The following is a 25,321-nucleotide window of genomic DNA, read 5'->3' as shown; positions in this document are numbered from 1 at the left end:
TGTGTTTTGAAGAGTGTGGATCAGGTGTTGACAAGAAAGGCCATCGAGAATCTCCCAAGGAAAACTTGATTGCTGAGTAACCTAAAGCAAGGCAAATCTTCTGTGATGAAGGATTTTAAAATAACTGATGGGACAATTTAAAGCCACTTTGGTGTGCTCTGTAAGTTCAGGATGTAATAATCTTGTTTTGGACACAGAGGTGAAGTAAAAAAGCCATTCCATTGAGTGGATAACTGTAGTCTACATTTCACCTCCAACACTACGGAGAACGTGTAATGATAAAATAACTTTAAAATCCTTTACTTAAGCCTCCTTATTGAGTAACCTCCTGTGCCACGTGGCTAACTAACAATGTAAAATGGAATATCTGGTCTCTCTATGAGCAAGGCCTTTAGTAATATGGCACTAACCTTTTGAAATGCTCTCCCATTAAATATTACATCTTCTCTGTTTCCTTTTAGGTGCTTACTAAAACCTTCCCCTTCCAACAAGCCTTTTAAGTAGCCTGCATCTTTGTATTAGAATTGCTTTTTGATGATTTAATTATTTTATTGTTTGTGTATTTGTTTCCCTGGCCTGCTTTGGGAGTAAGGCTGGAGGAGGATGATGATTTTGGGGCATTTTGATATGTTGAGGGGCCAGTTTCCCTAGTCCAAAACTGCTTGCTTTAAGGCTTTACAATGAACTGAATTCTTCATTAAATACAGTTGATAAAAAAGTGGCTTTAATTAAACAACATGTCGTGAATTGTGTTTTCTGGGTGTGTGCTTGTGAGTGTTTAAACAGAAAGGACGAGAAAGGTGAGTGGAGGTGAAGCATAACTATTTATTAATCTCTCAGAAATTGAAGGAATAATCCAACCTGAAATATTATTTGAACAGCTGAAACTCTCAATTAACACAGTGAATTGTCATGCCGTTGGGTACGTATAAACTAGGTTGATGAGTTGGAAAGTTATATCCACAAAAACCTCAGCGCTGCTTTGTGCAGGGGCATCTCACAGTGCTCTGAAATAGGTAGAACTTTAAAGCTTATCATTGGAAATCTTTTATATATGTTGATTTCTACTTTTGTGGAATGTGGGAAAAGAGAGTTGATTTACACTGCTTTGGCCCTATAAACAAAGAACCAGTCTAGGGAGATAAGAAGAAAAAAACCCATAAGAAGAGCCCTGCTGAATCAGGCAAAAGTCCCATCCTCTTCTCACAGCAACTGGTCTTCCTCTTCCTCTTCCTCTTCCAAGTCACACTGCCTCTCAGTTATAGGACACATAGTTGCCACATTGTTTCTGTGTCACTGGAGTTTAGTTACACAAAGAAGTTGGATCCAACTAAAGCCGCTGTTATAGTAGCTTCCTTCCCCTTTTGATCAAAGGGAATAAAGCTAATGTCCTACCAAAATGGCCAGTCTTTAAGGTGCTACAGACAAACAGGGCTACCCATTGGGAATCCAAGACGTAAGTATTCATGGCCAACCTGGACTTAGACTTGCAGTTTGCAGAGGTATCCTTCTTGCGTTATGTTCATCATGGCATGGTAGCTACTGCAGCACAACTCCATGAAGGAGTAACGACTGGACTCCTGAACACACAGGCGGGTCCAAGCGATGTATCTTCTCCACAGTCTTTGGCCAGGCCCCATTTAAGACTCTGAAAGGGCCAGGGGCAATGTTTAAGGAGGGACCCTCTTCTCATAGCACTATTTCATCATTTAAATGGGACGAGAAAGACAATGTGTATATAAGCCCCCCCCCTCTCTCTCTCTGTGTGTGTACAGACATTCCTTTTATTGGAAGAATTTGGTTTAAAAATCACAACCCATTGCCAATTACCTGCTTAAAATACCCGAATGTCCCATGTATTAAGCCCCCACCGGGAAGCATCCTTCAGATTTATTGAGACATTCAAGCTTTTTTTGAGATCTGGAATAGCTCACTCAGTAGAGCATAAGACTCTTAATCTCAGGGTCGTGGGTTTGAGCCCCATATTGGACTGGGGCACTGGACTAGGTGAGTCTCACAGTCCCTTCCAACTGTACAGTTCTGTGATTCCATGACTGTAAAATATTGGTCTTTCACTTCAAGAAAATGCCAGAGGACACCTTGAGAAATGGTAATGCTTTTCATCAGTCTGTATTTAGCATTCAGATAAGTAGATTTCTCTTTCCAGTAAGTTTTTCTTAAATATAAATTCTGTGAAGTAGGCTGTCCAAGGGCAGCAGTATCTCAATTCCCCCAAATCTAGGAGAGTAAAGATTAATCTTCTTTAGAGGAGTAATCATCTGTGCACCATGGCTCTTTAGAGACGGAGAGGAATTTTCTTACTGGTGTGTGGGGTGGCAATTTCAGCAATAAACAATAAAAATATATTTGGTCATTTCAAAATTGTGCCACCCAGAGTTTATTTCTCTCTTTTGTGGTTTCATGACCAGTATATATCAGTTGCACATACTCCAATCTTATAGCGCCAAGTACTATAACATGAAACAGAGAAGAAATAGTTCAAGGCTTAAGTTACAAGTAATATATGGACGATGTTTTGAAATACAATAAAATTTTATGCTGAAAATGTGATGCGATCCTGCACTGTGTACATTTTATTACAAAGACAGTAGGACAAATCGTGGAATCATTTTGTTGCCGGAAGGGACAACGGCAACAAAAAAAGTCCATCTGTTGCAACTTTCTGCCTTAACTTGGCAGGACCACCTATCTGCTGATCTCCCACTGACCAGCCTACACAATGTTCCCTGGGTCATGAGCAGCTGCACTGTCACATGGTGAAGGAAGAAGCTCTCATGGTGATCCATGCCATGTTGCAAATAAGGCTGCATTTTTTTAAAAAAAACGAACAAACCCTGTCCCTTGTGCTTTGACAGAGTAGATCACCTGCTATGCAGCCTGCAGATGCTGCAAGAGTACCAAGCTTAATCCCTGCCCTGCTGCTGCATGCATTCCCCATGCCTCCAGGCCAACAGGTGAGAGCTTACTCTGTGTTTTTCGTTACAGGTAGGTAGCCGTGTTGGTCTGTATCTGAAGAAGTGTGCATGCACACGAAAGCTCATACCAAAATATAAACTTAGTTGGTCTTTAAGGTGCTACTGAAGGAATTTTTTTATTCTGTGTTTTTCCTTTCACTATAGTACACTCTGTGAAACTTCATAGCGTAGCAGGGTCTTTTCATTAGCTGAGCCTACGCTGTGGGATGCTAATGGTGCTCCACTTGTTGATGCTATATAGCACGGGTAGGCAAACTAAGGCCCGGGGGCTGGATCCGTCCCAATCGCCTTCTAAATCCGGCCCACAGACGGTCCGCGAATCAGCGTGTTTTTACATGAGTAGAATGTGCCCTTTTATTTAAAGTGCATCTCTGGGTTATTTGTGGGGCCTGCCTGGTGTTTTTACATGAGTAGAATGTGTGCTTTTATTTAAAATGCATCTCCGGCCCCCCACAAGGTCTGAGAGACAGTGGACCAGCCCCCTGCTGAAAACATTGGCTGACCCCTGCAGGGTGGGCTCGGTTCCGTGTGATCTCCTGCCTAAATTCAAAAGCCCCCTCTGCAACCATCAAATCTGGCAGGACTAATCTCTTCCCCTCCCAGTAGCCCACTGGGTGTAGGGAGGAAGAGAAAGTGAAATAAAGAGTCTGCTTGCTCTGGCCCTATCTATTGCTGTCTTTGCCCCAGAATTGACATGAAGCCCCCAACCGATTACACCAGAGGGGAGGAGGCCCTTGAAAGAAAAGGAGTTTTCCACCCCTGCTGAATAGTTAGTGTGTCATTTAATATTTGTTATACTCTGTGGTGGTTGCTGGTTTTTCTTGAGCTTTGAATTTGATTCATGCTATGAAATGGTTTTACAATATATATTCAATGTGATTCAAACATATTGTGAATAAAAGGGTTTACTTCAAAATAGACCCACTGAAATTGATGGACAGGCCCTTTGATTTCAATGGGGCTACTCTGAGTACAGCTTCGTTGGGAAGCACCCAAAGATTCTAAACACTCACAATATGCACTTAGAAGTGGCAGTGACGGAGCTTCATGCTCCGGCACCGGGGGTGGAGAGCAGGCAGGGGTGGGGCTGGCGCGTATCCCGGGGGCGGAGCACGCCGCCCTCATTCTGGGTGTGTTGTGCACTGCTTGCAGGGGTGTGGCGCATGTTCTGGGGCGTGGCGCATCACCTGCAGGGTCGTGGTGCGTGTCTGGGGGCAGGGACAGCCGTAATGGCACCCTACCGGGATCGCGCTGCCCGGGGCGGCGCGCTCCCATCGCCCCCCTCTTCCTATGCGCCTGAAAAGCGGGGCAAGCTTAATCCATGTTTGGAGAATGCTTTCTGTGCAGGGGTTAGCTCTGGTGGAATAACTGAGGCAAATGTGCTCCATTCATTACTTCTCCTTTGGGAGAGCACATCAGTGTTAACAGTGCCCATGTCTATGGAATGATTGCTATGCCATCCTCTGCAAGTCATTTGTTTTCCTCCACCTACAGGACTGTCACGGTCAAAGTAGCTTACTTATCTTATCTTGTGGATTATTCCCCCTCCCTTGTATTTATTCTGTCAACTGACACCTCTCTGCTAGCCTGGCTCATGAATGGCCTTTCATTTATTTTAAAGATTTGGTACAGCAAAGAAAAATATTGTGGTCTGAGGGAATTTAAACTGTGGTTGTTTTGTTTTTAGAACCCAACATTCAACTGTAAATCTCCCTGTGCTAACTCCTGATCTAAGCGGAAGAGGGGAAAATTATATACAGATTTGATTCAATAACTTTCAGATATTGGGTGATTTCCAGTGTTAGTCATACTCAGAGAAAGCTCATTGAAATCAATGGATGTACGTAAGTTGTAGCTTATTTTCAATGGTTTTGCTCTGAGTAGGACTTGCTTGTCCACCCACTTGCAGAATGGAAATCCATTTGTACAGCAGGGCTTTCTCTTCCCCCCTCTACCTGGAAATGTGCCAGAGTGTTTTCTGGGTTTGTTTTGCTGTTTTTTATTATTATTTTGCAAAGCAGACACATTAAGTGTCGTAGGGTAAGCAATTCTGTTTCTCTCTTTTTCTGCCTTGGGATCTGTCCGCTCTTAACCAGAATAATGACATTGGATGATGACTGTATGTGATAAAGTCACATGCACAGAGATTCTAGACATGTATGTTGAATCACCACCAATAAGCTCTTCTAGCTTAAATACCTGTTTATAATGCTGTCCTGTGGCATTTTCCATTGGGATGTTGCTTAACCGAATGCTTCAAAGTTCTCCCATTGGGTAACCCTTGTTTCAACATGCCCTTTGGAAACCAGGCATAACACAGTGAAGGTTCTGTTTGAGGTTGTGTTTGCTATGTGTGTGGAAGGCAGAAAGGGATGCTGATAACAAGACCTTGCCTTTAACCAAAACTGCAATGGGATCTTCAGCTAGTGGGAAAGTAAGTCAAAAGGTTTACAGCAGGCATCCCCAAACTGCGGCCCTCCAGATGTTTTGGCCTACAACTCCCATGATCCCTAGCTAACAGGACCAGTGGCTGGGGAAGATGGGAATTGTAGTCTAAAACATCTGGAGGGCCGAAGTTTGGGGATGCCTGGTTTACAGCATACCCTCCAACATTTCTCTGATGAAAATAGGGATGCCTTATTGCTATTACTTTATTTTACTATTTATACCCTGCTCATCTGACTGGGTTGCCCCAGGCACTCTGGGCAGCTTCCAACGGATACAAAAACATAATAGATAATTGAATATTAAAAAAAACTTCCCTATACAGTGCTGCCTTCAGATGTCTTCTAAAAGTTGTATAGTTACTTATCTTCTTGGCTTGGTGGTGGGGGGGTCCTCATAATTCCATACCCTCCAACATTTCTCTGATGAAAATAGGGGCATCCTAAGGGAACATTCCGGGATCAAATAAGAAACCAGGATGGCTTCTGTAAATCCGGGATTATCCCTGGAAAATAGGGATGCTTGGAGGGTCTGTTACAGGGGTATCTCGGGCTACAGTGGTTTTAGAATTGGTGGGGCCTAACTCCACACATGTATCCCCTGAGTGGGTTGCCAGGCAACTGAGATGAGAAGGCTGGGCTTGGTGCATGCATCTCCAGTCTTCCTGTCTGCCCTCCCTGCATTGGCAGCTGGAAGAGTACTGTGAACTTCCTTATATGCCATGCTTGCCTCAGGCAGTCTCCTTGACACTCATTTGTGGTTCAGGGTGAGATCAGTCTAGGTTGGCTGACAGTTGGACTGCGCAGTGATCTAGTTTCTCTCAACCAAGGGGTTATTTGTTTTCCCCAACATCAGGGCAGCCTGCAACTCTGTGAAACATATCTAAGGATAAACTTGAAAAATATAATATGTAGAACATAAACATTACATTTGTACATTGAAATTTTGCCCAGTAGCACTATCCTTATACCATTAAAGAGGTTTTCCAAATAACTCAACATGGAATATGAAAAGAAACTTTGTGGAGCCTGCGGGACCCTTCCTACAGAAAGCATACATACTACAAAACAGAGAAATTAATCCAGAAACTCTTGGGATTCAGCTGTTTTAAAAATCCAGGATAATATAATGTGGCTGGTTGACTTTAAACAGGCTAGTGTTGTGGTATTTCCTCCTGTAGGCACCAACTAGGCTGTGGAAAGAGGGGAAAAAATAAAAAGAAATTTTAATGTAACGTTATTACTTCTGCTTATTTAATGAGATCTGGAGTAACCAGTATTGAAGCATTGTAATAAGTTTCAGTAGTTCATAATTGAACTTAATTAGGATCCAGTGCATTTTCAGTTGACAGAGATAATGACAGAAAATTCAGTGTAATAATATATGTAACAATATTGAACCTAGAATGATGACACATACCACGACTTTATGCTTGAGTTCAGCTATGCTAAGTTATGTGGAGCAGAACATTTTCCATTGCCCTGTTAATGGGCAGAAATGACCCTGTTTCATAAAATGACTGTATTTTTTCATTACAGGTAGGTAGCCGTGTTGGTTTGACGTAGTCGAAACAAAATATAAAAATTCCTTCCAGTAGCACCTTAGAGACCAACAAAGTTTGTCATTGGTATGAGCTTTCGTGTGCATGCACACTTGGTATCTGAAGAAATGTGCATGCACGAAAGCTCATATCAATGACAAACTTTTTTCATGTATAAGGTGAGGTTTTTTGCTTAATTTTTTTTAGTAAAAAATTGGGGGTCATCTTATCCACAGAACATGGGCATACGGGGGAGAGATTATTTTCATATTCAAACAAATGTCTGTGGTTTTGGCTTGGGCGGGCTGAGGCGGTCCCTCCTACCACTGTCCCCTCATTTTCTTCCCCCAACCTGGCCCACTCTCTGCCTTCCTTGGCTCAGTTTACTTGACGGCATGGTCTGGCGCAGAGCGGGTGCTGCCTTCGCCATGCTCTGCCTCAGTGTCCTGCTTGGGAGCCTCCTGCCCTTTGTTTACAAGCAGGGCTGCTGCCGAACAGGAGCAGCTTCCACACCACTGTGTGCTGGAAACTTTGAGGGCGATCTTGCCCCCAAATAGCTCAACAACTTTCTGCCCCTACCACCGACTGTCCGGATTTTCACTTCTAATTTAGGGTTTTGTTTTTCTTAATTTTAGATTCAAGAAAATAGGGGTCATTTTATACATGGGGAGAATTGCGGTAATTAGTTACTTAATGAATGGATATAACTGTAGTCAAAATTGGACAGTTTCATATTTAAAATATGCTGTAATGGCAATTGGCTACACACTAGATGTCATGATAATTCTTCTTTACACAACACATAAACTCTGGAGTTTGCTCCCCGAAGAAAGTTTGGTTGGCCACTATGAGAACAGGATGCTGGTCCTGATGGGCCATCGGCCTGATCTAGCAGGCTTTTCTTATGTTCTTACATCAGTCTTGCTCTGTCACTCACATATGCCACCCATTTATTTGTATAAAGGAGTTAACCAGAGGGTTGAATGAAAGTCCCAAATATGTATCATTGAAACATGCTAAATCAGATTCCAGTTTGGCCATCACCATGATGATTCAATTTGATCCCCTGCCGCTGAAATACCCACATTGTTCTGTATACCTCATAACTATGCTTTTGTGCATAAAATATGTACAAATGAGAACATATTTGTAATACGTACCAATTCTTAAATCACCAAATGGAAATATTGGAGTACATATTTTGCCAGAAGACAAAATATGAAGGCCCACAGTGAGGCTACTTTCAGGGCTATTGCCTGCCTATTGCCATTTACTTGAGGGCTTCAAATGGAAGTTATACTGTATGTCTGTAGTCTCTTAAATGTGTCCACATTATGCTCCATTGGAAAGGGAAAGAGTTCCTTTTTGAATCTAGCTATTTTCCTTTCTTATAAGATTGAGCTTGAGTAATTTTATTGTGTTTGAGCTGCTTAAACCAGACTAGTTAAGCAAGTTCATATTTCGCTGCTTGTCGTGCTGAAAAATCTTTTTAAAAGTGAGAGATTGAATTCTGTCAAGTAAGTGCTGTCATTTGATGACTGTGAGATTTTTGCATTGTGGTCCCAAAACTCCACATTGAGATGCAATATCTGACTCATACTTAACTCTTATTTAACGTTTCATCCAAATGTTGGTGTTTTACTTGAAAAACATTCCAGTTTCATATTACTCCTTGCCTGAGCCTCCCCCCACCCACCCTTGGGCTAACACTTTCAACAACGTGAGACTTTAAAACTTTCCAAAACTTTCCCAGGTGGTCTGAGGAATCAGAATAATTTTCAGTTTAATGCCTCAAGAAATCCCAGTTATTGTGTAATTTGCCCTCTGTGTGCAATGCTATATAAGGTGAAGGGCCATAGCCTAGTGGTTGAACCACCATGCGATCTTATGATGAAGGCCACTATATAAGTCTAATAAATAAAATAAAAAATAAAATAAAATAGCACTTTCTTTGCATGTGAAACTCAATCACCTTCTTGTCTGAAACCCCAAAGAGTTCCTACAAGTCAATATAATCAATATTGCACTAGTTAGATGGGCCAATGGATGCTATATAAGGCTGCTTCCCCTGACCCTGTTACTAAGCAGTGTAAATTCAGCCCCATTTCATTGTGCTCTCTGGTTAGTATAAATGAATAAGAAGCCACATTTTTGTGCCATTCGTGGTAAGTATATTAATAATTAGATTGGCGCGTTCATCTCATCCAGTCACTGGTGTGAATAATGTGTTTATCTTGCACCCAGCACTTGACTCTGGTGAACTTCTCAGAGCTCTGTGAATGATTGCACAATTTGGGATAAGAAACTTTTGCCAAGTGACTGTTGCTTTGGTGATGGGAGAGCTGCACATGCCGGTTTCATTCTGCTGTTAAAAGTACAGGGGCTGCACCTCCATACTGAAAATGGCATCATAGACTTCTGATTTATTTTTAGATTAATGTTGTAATTTTATGGGTCTTGCAGAGCAGGCAAATAAATATTACAGATTCCTACTCATTGGGACTATGCTGTAAAATATGGCAGTCCAGACCCCACGAGTTTATATGTTGTTATGAGAATTATAAGGTCTAAGGTATAAAATAAATGTTCATAAATGTACCAGGCAAACACATACACAAATATATAAACCACATGTCTGAAACATAGCTGCCAAGTTCTCCCTTTTTTAAGGGAAATTCCCTTATGCTGAATAGGCTTCCTCGCGAGAGAAGGGAAAACTAGGGAAAGCTATGGTCTGAAACAGTGCAGGAAAATAGTCCTGAAACCATTTTGAATCTCCCAAATTGACCTCAAATGTTTCTCTGCAAGGAGGAACGGAATGGGAAAACCTCCCCATTGTTTCTTTGCTCACAAATCCTGTCTTAAGGATGTATCTGTGTATGAATAGGGTGAGCCTATGACCTGGATTCAGGAACTGAGTATTTACCATCACAAAAAAAATGCCCAGGTTGCCCAGGTAATGCACTCAGTGAACCATTATTAGGTACCCTGGCAAGCAGGATTTCTGCGGTAGACCACTTTCTCTGCTGTTGACTGCCTCCTTCTGTGATGTATGTATGATGTTTCAGGGAGGTGGTCTTGGGCTACAGGGTGGGCAATTTCAAAAGTCTATATAAGAGCTTGCATACATGGGGTGTGTGAGCACCCTGTTGCAACAGTTTAATAAAGATCAGGCTTACTAGCCACTTTGCTTCTCAATATTCTCTGGTCGGACTCTGTTATTTACTCCTACCAATAGAGAACCTACATAATGACTCTACACGGGCTCTTGGATACCCCATAAGGGAAAGGGAGCAGTTTTTGTATTTTTTGCCCGAACATGCATCACCTTACACTGACTTATTTACATTAAATTGTATTTGCCATTTGACCTCCCATTCACAGCTTCAAGAGGTCCTTTTGGAGCTTTTCTCAGTGTCTTTTTGTTTTAATGAATGGTATCATCAGCAGACGTAGGCACCTCACTGCTCCCTCCTAATTTCCATGCTCATTGTGTGTACCACCAGGATCAGAGCAATGTGATGTGATTGTTCATGCATATCTTTCAACCTGGCTGTCTGGGTATTGAGGGAAATGGATATATTTTTTTCCTGTAACGCTTGCCTAATTTTATGTTAATTATACATTTCTCATACAGCTCAACTGCGTATGCGTCCATAGATTTTATTCCAAACATCCAAAACACAAATACGGTACACATATACACACAGGGAGTTGATATTCAACTTTCATTCACATGCTTGCCAACACATGTTTTGATGGAAGTGAGAAAGAGTGAGGAATTAATTGATAAACTTGCATTGCAAAGTTTAGCATCTCGTTTTTCTAGCTTTGCAATTGCAGCATTCTTATGTATTTATGTATGAAAGAGGTGAAACACATTCAGGCATTTAACAAAATACGACTCTGGATTGAGGCATTGATTATATAATAGTTATACACTGAATTTGCAGCAATATTTTAGGCAAAAAAATAATTTTTCCTGGGGTCATAATGGAGCTTACCCTGACCTGAGCATCATTCACAATCTTAAGCAACAGCATTAAGTAAGTGCGTGGATGCCCCCCAGTGGTGAAGAAAATAGACAAGTAATGACTTCTCTCCCTTCCTCCTCCTATTTGCTAGGGTTAGAAAGACCAGCTGTTTGATTTGTAGATGCTGAAAGAAGTCTTTCTAATTTTGACTGCTGTGATTGGCCACTGTCCAAAGGCAGGGGTTTTGACTTGTGTTTTTTTGCAGCAGAAGTATTCGTAGACTGAGGGAAATTTTCCTTGGCATAAGGAAAGCTTGTTAGAAGCAAAGGAAGAGATTTTTTTCTTTTTTTTAAGGGAGGTAAATTAATAACAACTGTGTAGTACCCTAGGTCCCCCCCCCCTATTTACAGGATAAATGCCCTGTTTAGGCAGCCCTGTTTAGGGAAGCTTTTAATATCTGAAGGACTATTGTATTTTAATATTTTGTTGGAAGCTGCCCAGAGTGGCTGGGGAAACCCAACCAGATGGGTTGGGTATAAATAATAAATTATTATTATTATTATTATTATTATTATGGCTCTCATTTGGGCAGAATACTCACTGAGTGCCCACAATGGTTAGGAAGCAGCTAAGAACTGAAAACAAGGCAATAGCCATTGAATATATAAGAACATACAAAGCTATATTATACCCAGGTAGGTCAATTTAGCTCACTGACTAGGCATTTGTTCTTCCAGCTCAATATTAACACTTACTGGTAGCAGCTCCCCAATGTTTCAGACCCCTTTTACAAGCCTACCTGGAGGTGCCAGGAGTTGAACTCAGTTGGGGAAGGTGACCTCCTCCTCCATCCCTTATTAGCTTTGCATGTAAGAAACTGCAGTTTAGAACAGAGGCAAAGAGAAGACTGTGAGCTGAAGTCTCCTTGTAGGAGCAGACAACCCACTGGGGATCTGATAGGAGGTTGAGAATCCATTGCCTTGTAGAAGACCCTGTAACCCCACCACCACCACCACCACCAAATGGCTGTTTCCACACAGTGGTACCAAAATGTCTGCTTTCCAATCACCATGCATTATGCCAGGCATAAGCAAACTCCGGCCCTCCAGATGTTTGGGAATACAGTTCCCATCATCCCTAGCTAACAGGACCAGCGGTCAGGGATAATGGGAATTGTAGTCCCAAACTTCTACAGGGCCGGAGTTTGCCTATGCCTGCTTTATGCTTTCCTTCTTTGTTTATGTCTCACACATCCTGTGCAGCCCCTCGACTGGGAAATACTAATACTGGAAGGGCATGCAGATGTGCTTAGTTGTTGACCTGTGGCGAGGATTGTGCTGTGCTTTTTTGTTTGTGTGCCTTGTGCATGTGTGTTTCAGTAGATAAAACTCGTTCTAGAGGGAAGTTTTGTTTTGAGGTCACAACTTCATATGCATGGGGCTTTTCAGTTTAGAAGGTGAGTAAAGGGAAGGAAGGAAGGAAGGAAGGAAGGACATGATAGAGGTCTATATATAAAAATACAGTTGACGTAGAAAATGCATAAGGAGGCATTTTTCTCTCCTTTGCTAGAGCCTGGGATCATCCAATGAAGCTGAATCCTGGGAGATTCAGGCTTAATCTCCCCTGTCTTCAGGACAGACAAGAGGAAGTAGTTCTTCACACAGTGCATAGTTAATCTATGAGCCAGTGTGGTGTAGTGGTTAAGAGCGGTTGACTCGTAATATGGGGAACCGGGTTCATGTCTCTGCTCCTCCACATGCAGCTGCTGGGTGACCTTGGGCTAGTCACACTTCTCTGAAGTCTCTCAGCCCCTCTAACCTCACAGAGTGTTTGTTGTGGGGGAGGAAGGGAAAGGAGAACGTTAGCCGCTTTGAGACTCCTTAGGGTAGTGATAAAGCGGGATATCAAATCCAAACTCCTCCTCCTCCTCCTCCTCCGCTTCTTCTTCTTCTTCTTCTTCTTCTTCTTCTTCTTCTTCTTCTTCTTCTTCTTCTTCTTCTTCTTCTTCTTCGGGATTTGCTACCACAAAAAGTAGTGAGGACTAACAACCTGGACAGCTTTAAAAGGGAATGAGACAAATTCATATCCACAGAACTGCTGCCTTTTATGTCCCCATTCAGAATTCAAGGAACATCATTAGAGGATTTAATAACTGTACTTACACAATCAACAGCTTATTCACCTGCACATTTTCCAACCTAATACATGTGATCACCTACCCAAAATGCCCTTCCACTGTCTTCGTAGGACAAACAGATCAGTCTGTATGCAGGACACTGACATATGACATCAAAAGCGAAACATTTAGAAGCCAGTGAGGCAATGTTTCAGTCTTCCAAGATGCTCTGCTGCTTACCTCAAAGATACCATATTTAACCCCCCATCAAATTCAAACACTGTTTATCTGAACCAGAAGCTTTCAGCAAATGTAATCCATATACTGTATACTCCATATATTATCCAGAGGGAGACTTTCCCACTGCAATCATTCAATTAGGATACCTTAAAAATAGTGATGCAGAAACCCCTCTTCACTCAAATCATATTTAGGTTACTAATTATGTGTTTCCTCTATGAATGATTACTGGTACCTCCACCCTCTCCGCCATGAATTCCAAATTGGATCAAAATGTTTTGTCACCTGTAGATTCTTGCAGACTTGCCTGGGGACTGTAGTGAGGGGATAGATAGCAGTTTTCTAAGCATCTTGTTGACACAAGTTTTGTAGCCTTGATCCCTGTGAGAACAGGATGCTGAACTAAATGGGCTATTCATGATCCAACATTATTTTCAAACACTCTTAGAATGTGGAGGCGGTGATATGATCAGTTTCAGTAACACTGACAGCCGCACTCTTACCTGCTAGATGGTTGTATCCCCTGGTTCTTCCCATGATTCCCCTCTGTGTGCGTGTGTATCTCTTATCTAGTTAGCGAGAACACTTCTTGTAACTGACAAACTAAGTTCCTTGGGGGGAAAAGCTTATGTTCCAATAAATATGCAGGTTTCAACCTATTCTATGTTGTTCTTGCAACTACGGTAAACTAATAATAAGGCCCAGCTCCCCATTGGAACTTGTGAATTTGCCTTGACTTCAGCGGAAGAGTCAGGCCACGTAAGTGCAGCTCCTGTTTCAAAATGTAGAGTCATGCCCCCGATGGGAACAGATTTCAGCCTGCTGTGTCACAAAATGGCCTTTTGCTTGCCTCCTATGCTGAGCCTTGTGGCCTGAACATCAGAGCGGAATTATAATTGCATGGACTCATTCATTTCTCAAAGCGCACATGGCACTGTAAGTGTATTCACAGGGTGATCAATGGGCCATGAATTAATTAGAATGGGGAGGGTGGACTCTGTGGATGTAAACACAGCTGCTCTTTTCTGGGTATGAATGCAATCAGTGACTGAACAAACTTGCAGGCAAATAGACTGCTCTCGTTGTTTTCATGCTGCCTTAATTTGACTTGACAGCATATCATCTCAAGTGTGAGCCAAGGTCAATATAGTCTCACTTCCTGAAAAGCAGCACCAAGGATGGCTCCTTCCCAATCTATTTTTGCTCCCAAGATGAGTCCTAAATTTAACACCTGCAACATTATGCGCATGAGCCCCCACACACAAAGTGCAATGGCAGATTTTTTTGCTAGTCAGCTACCTAAGAACTGTCACCTGTGTTTGATCATTTCTTCCCCCATTTAAAGTACCTCTTGCTGCTTACCTGGCAATCCCTTCTAGCAAATGCCTAGCTTAAATGATGGCTTAATTAGGCCATCTTGTCACAGTTGATCTCCCTGGCAGTGGAAAATCTGCTGGAACACTTAAAATATCTTCCCAGTTGGTGTACACCCTGAAACTAAACACATTTGCTTCAATCTGGCAGTGTGGAAGGAAACAGATTTTCGTGCACATATAATTTTTCTGGGTTGGATTTCTTACTTAGGCCACAAAGGTGGATGCTGGGCAAAACCTCACATCCAGCCTGGCCAGGAAAATATGCTCTTGAACGAAGGAGAGAGGAAATGCTCATGTATTGCAGTGAAGATGCAGCCAGATGCTGCAAAAGACCAACTGTGGATTTCTATTGAATATCCCTGAGTGTTAGCCCATGTCACACAACTCGCACCAGGGAGAATATCGCAGTACAGAAGCCGTACTAGAGTTAAACTCATCACAAGTATAACCAGTCCCTGAATGGATGACCTGCTGGAGGGCAAAGCTGCCTGTGAAGCCTCAAGGATGAGGGCTGCTGAGTGGTGTAAGCAGGCATTTAGCAGACCCTGGACTCCTTCCCATGATGGTGACAGCCCTGGCTCACAAAAGAACAAATTGGTGGTGCTTTAACATGCTGAATTGCCTCTCCGCCGTCTAACCGGAGGTGTCAGAAACTTCCACTAAGTGACATATTTATATTGCTGGAAGTTCTCCTGTGCAAAATAATACGTTCCAGGCGCAAATTATTTTTCTGCAGAGCCAAATGGGAAAACAAGAAATGGGGAACCGGGAATTCAGGGACCCAAAGGTCTTTATTTAACCTAAGATGAAGAATGTGTATAGTGTAAAATTATACTCCAGCTCTCAACGAGTAGTGCTGCATAGGGGGAATAGGTTATATTTATAGCTCATAGGACTATACAGGGCAGGGATTGATAGCCTTTCCTGAGCACATTCATCCTTTGTGGACGAGATGGTGTTACCAAAAGTGGAGGGATGTGGGTGGCGCTGTGGCAGTTCGAATCCCCGCAACGGACTGAGCTCCCGTTGCTCTTTTCCAGCTCCTGCCAACCTAGCAGTTTGAAAGCATGCCAGTGCAAGTAGATAAACAGGTACTACTGAGGCGGGAAGGTAAACAGCGTTTCTGTGAACTCTGGTTTCCGTCACGGTGTCCAGTTGCACCAGAGACAGCTGGCCATCTGACCCAGAAAGCTGTCTCTGGACAAACACCGACTCCCTCGGCCTGAAAGATAAACGCCACAACACCATAGTCACCTTTGACTGGACTTAACCGTCCAGGGGTCCTTTACTTTTACCTTTACCTTACCAAAAGTGGACGTGGCCACCCTGTGCACACACACTAGGCATGCATATTGGACACCTCTCCCAGCTGATCAATTCAGATCACCTGGGATGTTTGTGTTGCCTCCTCCCTGCACATCAAACAACTGATCTGATGACTGGGGTGGGGCAAACCCATATGTTCCAGACCAAGCATTGTAATAATTGTACACCTGATCTCACCCAGGTTCTCCGAGCCTCATCATTGTGTCATTTAACTGGAATCCTGCTTGGCACTACTGTATATTGAGTGGTGTTACAGAAGGTTAGCAGAACTACTGCAATTTTGTTAAAGAGAGTTTTGGACTCAAAAGGTAATATTAACAAGGTTATATATATATATATATATATATATATATATATATATATATATATATATATATCCCCAGATATCCAGGTATAAAAGCCAATTCTTTCAAGGGAGCTGGTGGCCCCACTGATGACCCAAAACATTGCCTTGGCTACGGCCAAGGCGCATGATACCAATCTGACTTCTCTGTGACATTTCACATTTACAGGTTGCAGCACAGTGTTAAATATTGACTTTTTCAGGCTTCAGTTTAACATCTTGTTCTTCCCACAAAGCTCAAATATTGTCAGGTAAGCTGAAAGGGTAATTTCTGTTGACCTTTCAACTGAACACCCATTTTTTTTTAAGTGCAGTGGTCAACACTTCTTTGTGTGTGCAAATATCTGAGTTTGTTGACATAGTGTTAGCTTGAGCCTGAGAGAGGAGAATGGAGGCTGGTGTTGACATAGTTTCAGTCGCAGGAAAAGTTCCGACCTGCCGAGATAACATTTGACAAGAAAAATGACATTAAAGAGGGCAACTTTTTTATAAAAAAAAAGTTGGACAACTAGAAGTGTGTTTTAATAAAAGAACACTCCAAAGGTTCCTGTAAATGCCATCTAAACAAGTCCACAGTGACTGAGTAAAGAGATGGAAGATGAGGCAAAGTTCAACATTTAGGTCAGCTTTCTAAAATGTAAAGCAGGTTTAAGCAGATAAAAGGTTTCATGTTTCCAGTCCTCTTTGTGTTCGGATAGTTCATTCATTTTTCTTCAGCCCTTTGCTTAGGAGCCAACCTGTTTCTAACGGCTGGGCTATCAGTGTTTGCTAAGGAAGCAGGAACAGCTAAGTATATTCTGTTTCTAAGTGACAGGGTGAACAGAGGCAGAACTGGGTGGTTTGGTCTCTTTAGTACAATCAGGGCCACCCCACTCATGAGGGAAGGTGAGGCGACTGCCTCGGGCAGTAGCACCCATGGAGACAGCCGTTCAAAGAATGCATCACCTGCTGCCACTGCCATGGTGGCGGTGACGGCTGTGGCGGGCTCCTTGGAGGCTGGCTCTGCCACCTCCTTGCCCCCCCCTGTCTCTACAGCAACCTCTTGGCAAATAGGAGGTCCTGCTGGTCCCCCCTCCCTGTTCCTCATGTACATCTTTATTCCAGTGTTTTTCAACCGCTGTTCCGCGGCACACTAGTGTGCCGCGAGACGCTGGCTGCTGTGCCGCGACGTGCGGCGACGAGAAGGGCGATTTGCATTGTCACGTGCCTGGCGGCCGCCAATAATCTATGCTGACCCGGCCGGCCAGGTCACGACGCGGGGTGAGCGCAGCTCTCAACAGCCACCACCACGGGAGGGTGGTTTTAGACAAACTTAAAGAAGCTGGCTGGATGAGCTCAACCTGAAACTTGCTGAGCAAAGGATTGTGCTGGCAGAGAAATCAGCGGCTTGTGAAGCCTTATTACAGGAGATTGCAACCAACACAGCAATTGGCAAGTGTTTCTTACAATCATAATTATATAGTCAATATAGGGCGGCACAGAGTTAATTTTTTTAACTTTTTTAATGGTGGTGTGCCTCGTGATTTTTTTCATGGAACAAGTGTGCCTTGGCCCAAAAAAGGTTGAGAAACACTGCTTTATTCCTACCTTGCTCCTGCCATAGATTTTCACTCATGGTTTCTTCTCTGGCAGCGGGGGGCGTTTTGTGGTTTGCCTCAGGTCAGAGGTGCCAAGTTGAAGAAAATATTGGTGTGAGGCCAAACAACGATGGTGTTAACAAACAATATAGAAAAGAAAAGAAAACTTTTTGAACTTTAAAAATCCAAAGGTAAAGCTGTAGAAACAAAGAAAAAAGAAAGCCACCAGTGGTGGAACATGCTATAGAAGATCTGTTTTCAAAGGCATCAATGTGAGGTTAAATGTGTGATTGCATTTACAGTAACTTGTCTGTTTCAATGGTGACCTGGTGCTGTGACGTTTGAGCGTTTAGAGGTCGAGAACCACCTTGAGAAGTAGCAAAAATGCACTGGATTGCCATGGAAACTATGCACAAAGGTGCAGTCACCCTATTGATTGATTTCCTGTTTCTCCACTGCTCTGTATATGCCCTAGGCTAGGTCCTTAAAACTGCAAATGGGGAAATAATTATCATTGCTAATAGTTGTGCAGTGATTTGTAGGGAGTAATCTACTTTTATGGTTCTGTAGATTAATGAGAAAATGCATTTCCTTTATTGCACAGGTTTCTATATTTCTTTCTTTAACATTAATTCTTTGACATTAATAGAAAACAAAGTGAAAATGGTAGTACTAAATATCCCATAGTCCTAAATAACACTGTCTTTTGAAGGCCAGTGGAGATTTCCATACTAATTTCCATACTAATGGAAAATCTGGCTCATTTCAAATGTCTCAATGAGACCATGACTATAAATACCTAGGATACTCCATTTCTTTCGCCTTTGTGTGAATTTTCATTTGGTTTACATGTTGACATCCTCAAAGAAATCTGTAATGTTGTTGCCATGTTCCGAACAGCAAGAGGTGTAATGAGCTGCTTCTTCTCTAGTTACTAATATTAGGGGTGTGTGAGAACATTTACTGATGCCATTTTAAGACTTGAGGGCTCTATGTAATACAAGGAAGATAGAAAAATTCAGCAGCACCCTACACCCTGTAGAACTCACAACTGCTGTGGCTTGCCTTTATCAAGAGGCTTCCTTCATTCATGCGGTATAAAGAAATCCCCTTTACAACTGCAAGTAGCCAGTAGGTTCAGAAACAGGCAACCAGAATGGCTAAGGGGCCGGAACAAGTCTCGTGTGAGAGAGAGGTTGCAGTATTTATGGCTTTTTAGTTCATAAAGAAAAGCGAGTAAGGGTGGACATGCTAGAGATGTATAAGGTTATGCATGATGTTCAGAAAATGGACAAGGGGGAGTCTATCTCTGCTTACCTCTCGTAACACTAGATCCCAGGAGCAATCAATGGAGCCGACTGTTGTAATGGGAGGCAAAGCACTTGTTCACACAGAGCATAGTCAGACTGCGGAATGTGCTCCCATTAGATGACTTTAAAAGCTTAGACACATTCATGGAAGATGTCATAGGCAGGATGCATCGGAAAACCAGTTACTGGGAGAAGTTGGGAGTGTGTTGTTGCAGTCAGGTCCTGCATGCAGGATTCCCATAGGCATCTGCTACTGCGTGTGTATGGATGGAAGCTTGGGCCTGATGTTGACTAGTGTCAGTTGTGCAAGCAACTTGGGGACCAGTTGACTCCTAGCCTGGCTCAGGTGCATCCTCAACCCACCCCCAGAATGCCCTGTTTGGGGGCTTTCCTCCAGACTGGGAGGGATGCCACCAGTAGACCATCGGTCAGCAGGTGGAGGTCTGCACGGCTGGAAAGCCAGCTGAGCTGGGAGGGGTGAGCAGAGGGACAAGCTGAGCTTTGATTGCAGACGAACTTACTGGAACAAAAAGAGGAGAAGTCAATGCACGTCTCTGCTCCTCCCTAGAAAAGAGGTGAGAAGGAGAAATAACTTTGCTCTTAAACTGCTTTGTTCCTCTGCAGAGACAGAGGAAGGGGGTAGTTATATAACTCTCCACTTCCTTTGACACAGTAAAAGGAGCGTTCAGCTTTCTCTAAAGCCCCTCCAGTTTCTTCACAGGTATCCTATAAATTGTGTACAATTACCTTATGAAGCCACTAGATGGAAACCCTTCCTTGCCATTTACAAACCCGAAGGACAGCAAAAGGCTAGCGCTGTATAGTACAGACAAAGTACCTGAGGTTAAGATCCAGGCATGTGTAGGATATTCAAAATGTTTTTTATCGTCAATATTTCGGAAGCATGTTTATGCTGACAAGCATGAGTTGCACTCCTCAGAATGCTCCGTGGAGATTCAGACTAAGCTTTAGGTAGGATTTGCAGCTCAATGGCATGATGGAAATAACAGAACAATTGCCACCTTGAGTTCCCATTTGTGCATACACAAAATGGCATGGGAGCTGTTTATCCATGGTGCAATCCCAACCCCATGACCATGTTGGGTATGGGGTCATTGCTTTGTGTCCCCAGTTTAAACTAAGATAGCAAAAGGCTTCCGTTGCCAGGCTTATCTAGTCATCAGGGTGTAGCAAGCTAGTTCTATGTATATTCTGTTACTGTGATTTCACTTGAAAGGAGGGATGCTAAGGGGCATAACCTGTGACTGGATGTGGAGGTAACCAGGTCTGGGCTTTTGTGTGGAACAACTGTGAGCTCTGCTCAGTTCTGGTATCAAAACAAATTCCTGGGCTCATAATTTTTTTTTTCTAAGTGTATCTATTCTGCACCTGGCTCCTGCTGGTGGATATTAAGATTCTAGTTAAAAAACAAAGGAAATGCCTCAAGCCTGACGTCTGCCCTTCCCTGGGATATAAAATATCAAGACAGCTGCTTGTGGGAAGAACTGTGTGTCAAAAGAAACTGTGTCCTCCTGATCCAGACATTGCTATTTACTCTGCTCCTGAAACAACTACCAAATAAGAAGAGTCTGGGAATGGGGGGAAGAGATTCATTTCAGTTCACTTCATTCAGAGGTGAATCTACCTAATTCAGAGTTTCTGAACCCAAAACCCAACCAGCCTACAAAATTCACACCATGTTGTTGCTGCTGTCATTGTTGACTAACTGGAAATCACAAATCCATTTACCTCAAATCACTTAGATTGACAAATGGGGGCAGGAGAGGATGTCCACAAGGCAAATGCCACGGGGTAAATTTCTTATCTATGCCATGAAGTATTTGAAAAAAACAGTCCTACTACACTAACATTAGTAAAACCCACTCTGAAGGAACACCATTCTTGCAACAGTGGATATCCCACCAAAAGCAATCCTCATAGATTTGGCTGAGCCACAATTTCCCTTCATGTAGCCGAGCAGCTTTCTGTTTAGAACAAATCAAAATCTTATCACAGCCGTGCATATCTACAAGTTTAGCAAAAAGGCTTTCCATGATTACCTCTAAAGTAGTCTTCCTCCAGAGTTATCTTTATTTTAGCATCTGTGCAAGGCATGATTATAGCTGGGAATGTGTTTTTGCAAGTAGGCAAAAATCCAATCGGATAACTGGTTCCAAAACTAGAGTTTATTAATGCATAAACACACAACCAAGTGGTTTTCAGGAAGCTTTGGGGTTGAAAGGCTGAATCAAACTTAAGAATTTTTGGTTTTGCTGTAGGAAAGCACACAGTAAACACAGAAAAGTTGACTTGCAGTTAAATGAGCAAGACCACTGGAAAATTGTTTTAATACACACAGATTAGAAAACATAAAACTGTTTGGATGGAAAATAAGAGAGGAATTAAGGGGATCGAGTAGCAATTAGAAGCCAATGTTTATGTTATGTCACATCAGCTCGTGCTGTATTATATCAAACTCTAAAGTGATGCCAAAATTCAGAGCAGGAAGGAAAAGCCATTCTTTTGTATTGCTTGGGGCTCAGCTTGCATTCTCAAATCCAGATTCCAATGTAAATCTTAACTGTGACTTTAGCTCATTCTACTACGAAAAGGAGGGGAAATAATAGCATTTATTAAACTGAGTCTTGAAGTGCTCACATTTAGGAAAAGTCTTTTTGGGCTGGATAGATGCCTTACACTGCTGTTGGTTGTAATCAGCCACAGCTGTACTGCCAGGTGAATTCAGGCAAGTTTGCTCAATGACCCATCACAGCGGTGGTGTGTCAAGGAGAGCAGGGTGGCAGTGGTGCCTTCTTGGTGGAGGCACTGCAATTATCAGGCTTGGGGGGGGGGTAAGAAAGATAAGGAGGCAGTGAGGTCAGGAGAGATTTGGGTTGGTATCCTCATTTTCCTGCACATTCACATATACTTTTAGGATGTCACTATGCCACCAACGGGGCACGGGTGGCACTGTGGGTTAAACCATAGAGCCTAGGGATTGCCAATCAGAAGGTCGGCGGTTTGAATCCCCGCGATGGGGTGAGCTCCTCATGTTCGGTCCCAGCTCCTGCCAACCTAGCAGTTTGAAAGCATGTCAAAGTGCAAGTAGATAAATAGGTACCACTACAGCAGGAAGGTAAACGGCGTTTCCGTGTGCTGCTCTGGTTCCCCAGAAGTGGCTTTGTCATGCTGGCCACATGACCTGGAAGCTGTACGCTGGCTCCCTCGGCCAATAACGCGAGATGAGCGCCACACCCCAGAGTCGGTCACAACTGGACCTAATGGTCAGGGGTCCCTTTAGCTTTCTGCCACCAACACAGAGGTCCTCCAACTTCGCTGTTGTCTCGTTCCATCCTGGTAAAAGCAGCATCTTCTCTGCTGAGAAGGCACTGCTACTTCTGCTCACACTCTGTCCCCATCCTCCCATCCCCCCACCATGCACTGCTGCTATTCCAACAGGCTGAAAAAGAATGGGAGATGGAGAGCAATGCCATTCTACTGGCTCTGCTGAGAGACCAGCTCCTTTCAGCTCCTCCTCTCCCTGTAACTTTAAGAATCGGTGCCGTTGTTTGCTTGTTTTCCTCTTCCTATATCATCCTAAAGCCATTTTGACTTTGGTGTCATGCCTTTTAGATTGATTTTATGGCTAAAGAGCAGGGCAAAATGCTTTAAAACAATAAATGAAATAAACAGCAGCGGTAATCAGTGGATCACAATGGGTTTTAATCTCTCTTTTTTTAAGTGAAGGTGAGCCAAAATGCATCCACTGCTTTAACTTCAGTGATTTTTCAGGGATGGAAACTAAGGCCTTCCTAGAAGTGGCAGTGTTTCTCTTGGTGGCTGACAGAGTGTCAACAAGAGGATGTGTGTGTGGCCAATTTACAAAAGGCAGAACCTAGAAGGGGAACTAGATAGGGCTCTTTTTTATGACAGAACCTCTGGTTGTGGGATGCCTCCATTATGCTGCATGAAGAAGTGCAGAGCCACTGAGGTGACGGAGATGGAGGTACTGGTAGTTGCCTGCAACTGTGAATGCCTTTTTAGAAGTAATGGAGAAGGAGCACCAGTTGGCAGTCCAACAAGAAATCTCCAAGAACATTACCATAGTAAAGTCATAGACCCACCTCCTGCCAGGAGTATCCGTTGTTATTTGCTAGTCCGTCCATAAAAGGCTAGCTCTTCAATTCTGTTACATGTTGCGGGGAAACCAGTGCAAATCAGGCCTTAAAACCAAACCAGGAGGACCACTCAGAAAACACTGGCAAGTAGTGGACTAGCAATGACATCATCTGGATGGCTCTGTTTTTTAAAAAAACAGAGTGAACAAGGGATTGCAATTCTGGACCAATGTAGGGCAACAGGGCTAGAATGAAAACAACCAGAGTCAGTACAACAAAATAATAATAATAATAAATAATAATAATTAATAATAATTTATTATTTATACCCCGCCCATCTGGCCGGGTTCCCCCAGCCACTCTGGGTGGCTTCCAACAAAACAGAAATTCTAAAATACAGAAATCCATCAAACATTAAAAGCTTCCCTAAACAGGGCTGCCTTGAGATGCCTTCTAAAGGTCTGGTAATTGTTCTCTTTGACCTCTAGTGGGAGGGTATTCCACAGGGTGGGTGCCACTACCGAGAAGGCCCTCTGCCTGGTTCCCTGTAACTTGGCTTCTCGTAGTGAGGGAACCGCCAGAAGGCCCTCGGAGCTGGACCTCAGTGTCCGGGCAGAACAATGGGGGTGGAGACGATGGGGGTGGAGACGCTCCTTCAGGTATACAATGCACCCTAATTCTTCTAAGTCCACTTCAGTAAAAGGGCAAGGCACAAGTTCTCGGTTTCATCCAGCAAAGAAGCATTAATATGAAATGAGCTTAAAAGAATGCCAGCATCACTGATGCAATAGTGAACTAGTTGAAGTGGGAAACATGGAAGAAAACAGTTGCCAGTTCTGTACATCACAGGAATTCCATTATGGTGCAAAACATACATTTTTCACTGTCATACTTTCTGTTTGGTTTGCAGTCACCCTGTGCTTGTTTATTATTACTATTTTAAAAGAAAAGTAGTATCAGTTTGCCTTTCAGATAATCTTTTGAGACTTGATTAGAAGATAAAAATGTGTTGCTCTCCATGCAGCAGGCAAATGGGAGACCCACATATTATATTGTAAAAACCTGATAACTGGTGGTGGTGGTTGATACTGTTGTCATCAACACCATTTTTAGCCTGTCTTTAGAATAATAATAAACAGTAAACTCATGATAGCTTACACAAGAAAAATCAATGTTTATTTTTTTAAAAACCCACCCAAATCAATAAAACATTTTAAAAAGTATAAAAGACACAGCCAAATGAAAACAATGAACAGTACCCTTCAAAAGCCTGCTGAACAAAACCAGCAGTGATATAGCCATGTGGACTTAAATGGGGAGGGTATTCCACAAAGTAGACACCATTACCAGAAAGCCCCCTGCCCATTCTGGTTTCTTTGGCAATATCATTGACAAAGCATAAGCTTTCAGATGGGCTCCAATACTTGTTGCAAATTCTCCACCTCTTCTTGCCCTGTTATCCTAGTTGCTTCCTTGCCTGTAAATCTCTGGAAAAAACAGGAAGTGTGGCCAGGCTGTTGTCAGCAGGAAAGGCCATTTACATGCTGTTATGCTAACCACTCAAGTCAACATTGTTTTAACAGGGGAGCGAAGACAGCCAGGAATTCCCTGAGAACACTGGAAACCTAGTGGATCCGTTGAAGGCTACTCCACACCTGCTCAGGCTGCAAGTCCCCAGTAGTCAAACTTTCAAGGGTTACTTTCTGCTCAGAATGTTCTTTCGCAAAATTCGGAGCCTTGACATCACCACATCCCAGTCTGCATAAGCGCCTTCAAGGTGACGGGATATCTCCGTTCCTGCTTCGTAACTCTGCCGACCGTGAAGCAAACGCCAGTTGTCAAACACTACTATTTCACCTATAAATATGACGAAGGGTGCATTTTGGAATACAATTAGTAGTATGCATGTACTGTATAGAGTTTTCAAAAATGTGATAGACCAGGAGAAGGCCGGCCTAAG

The 25,321-nt window shown here is 42.9% G+C and overlaps 1 protein-coding gene and 1 long non-coding RNA gene across 2 annotated transcripts in view; one reads left to right on the top strand and one right to left on the bottom strand.

Moving 5' to 3' along the window:
* The window catches only part of LOC118086259 (uncharacterized), a 48,675-nt gene that overhangs the window by 15,277 nt on the left and 8,077 nt on the right, over positions 1 to 25,321 (top strand). The gene's annotated exons all lie outside the window — the stretch shown is intronic.
* The window catches only part of BBOX1 (gamma-butyrobetaine hydroxylase 1), a 39,564-nt gene continuing 32,137 nt past the window's right edge, over positions 17,895 to 25,321 (bottom strand). Inside the window, exon 8 of the mRNA XM_035117640.2 lies at positions 17,895 to 25,218. Coding sequence (XP_034973531.2) covers positions 25,058 to 25,218 — 161 coding nt within the window. The 3' untranslated portion in view covers positions 17,895 to 25,057. The remainder of the gene's footprint in view (positions 25,219 to 25,321) is intronic.

This window comes from Zootoca vivipara, chromosome 1 (assembly GCF_963506605.1).
Source record: "Zootoca vivipara chromosome 1, rZooViv1.1, whole genome shotgun sequence".
Taxonomy (NCBI): Eukaryota; Metazoa; Chordata; class Lepidosauria; order Squamata; family Lacertidae; genus Zootoca; species Zootoca vivipara.
The sequence above is the reverse complement of the archived record's forward strand: the minus strand, read 5'-3'. Positions and strand labels throughout refer to the sequence as shown.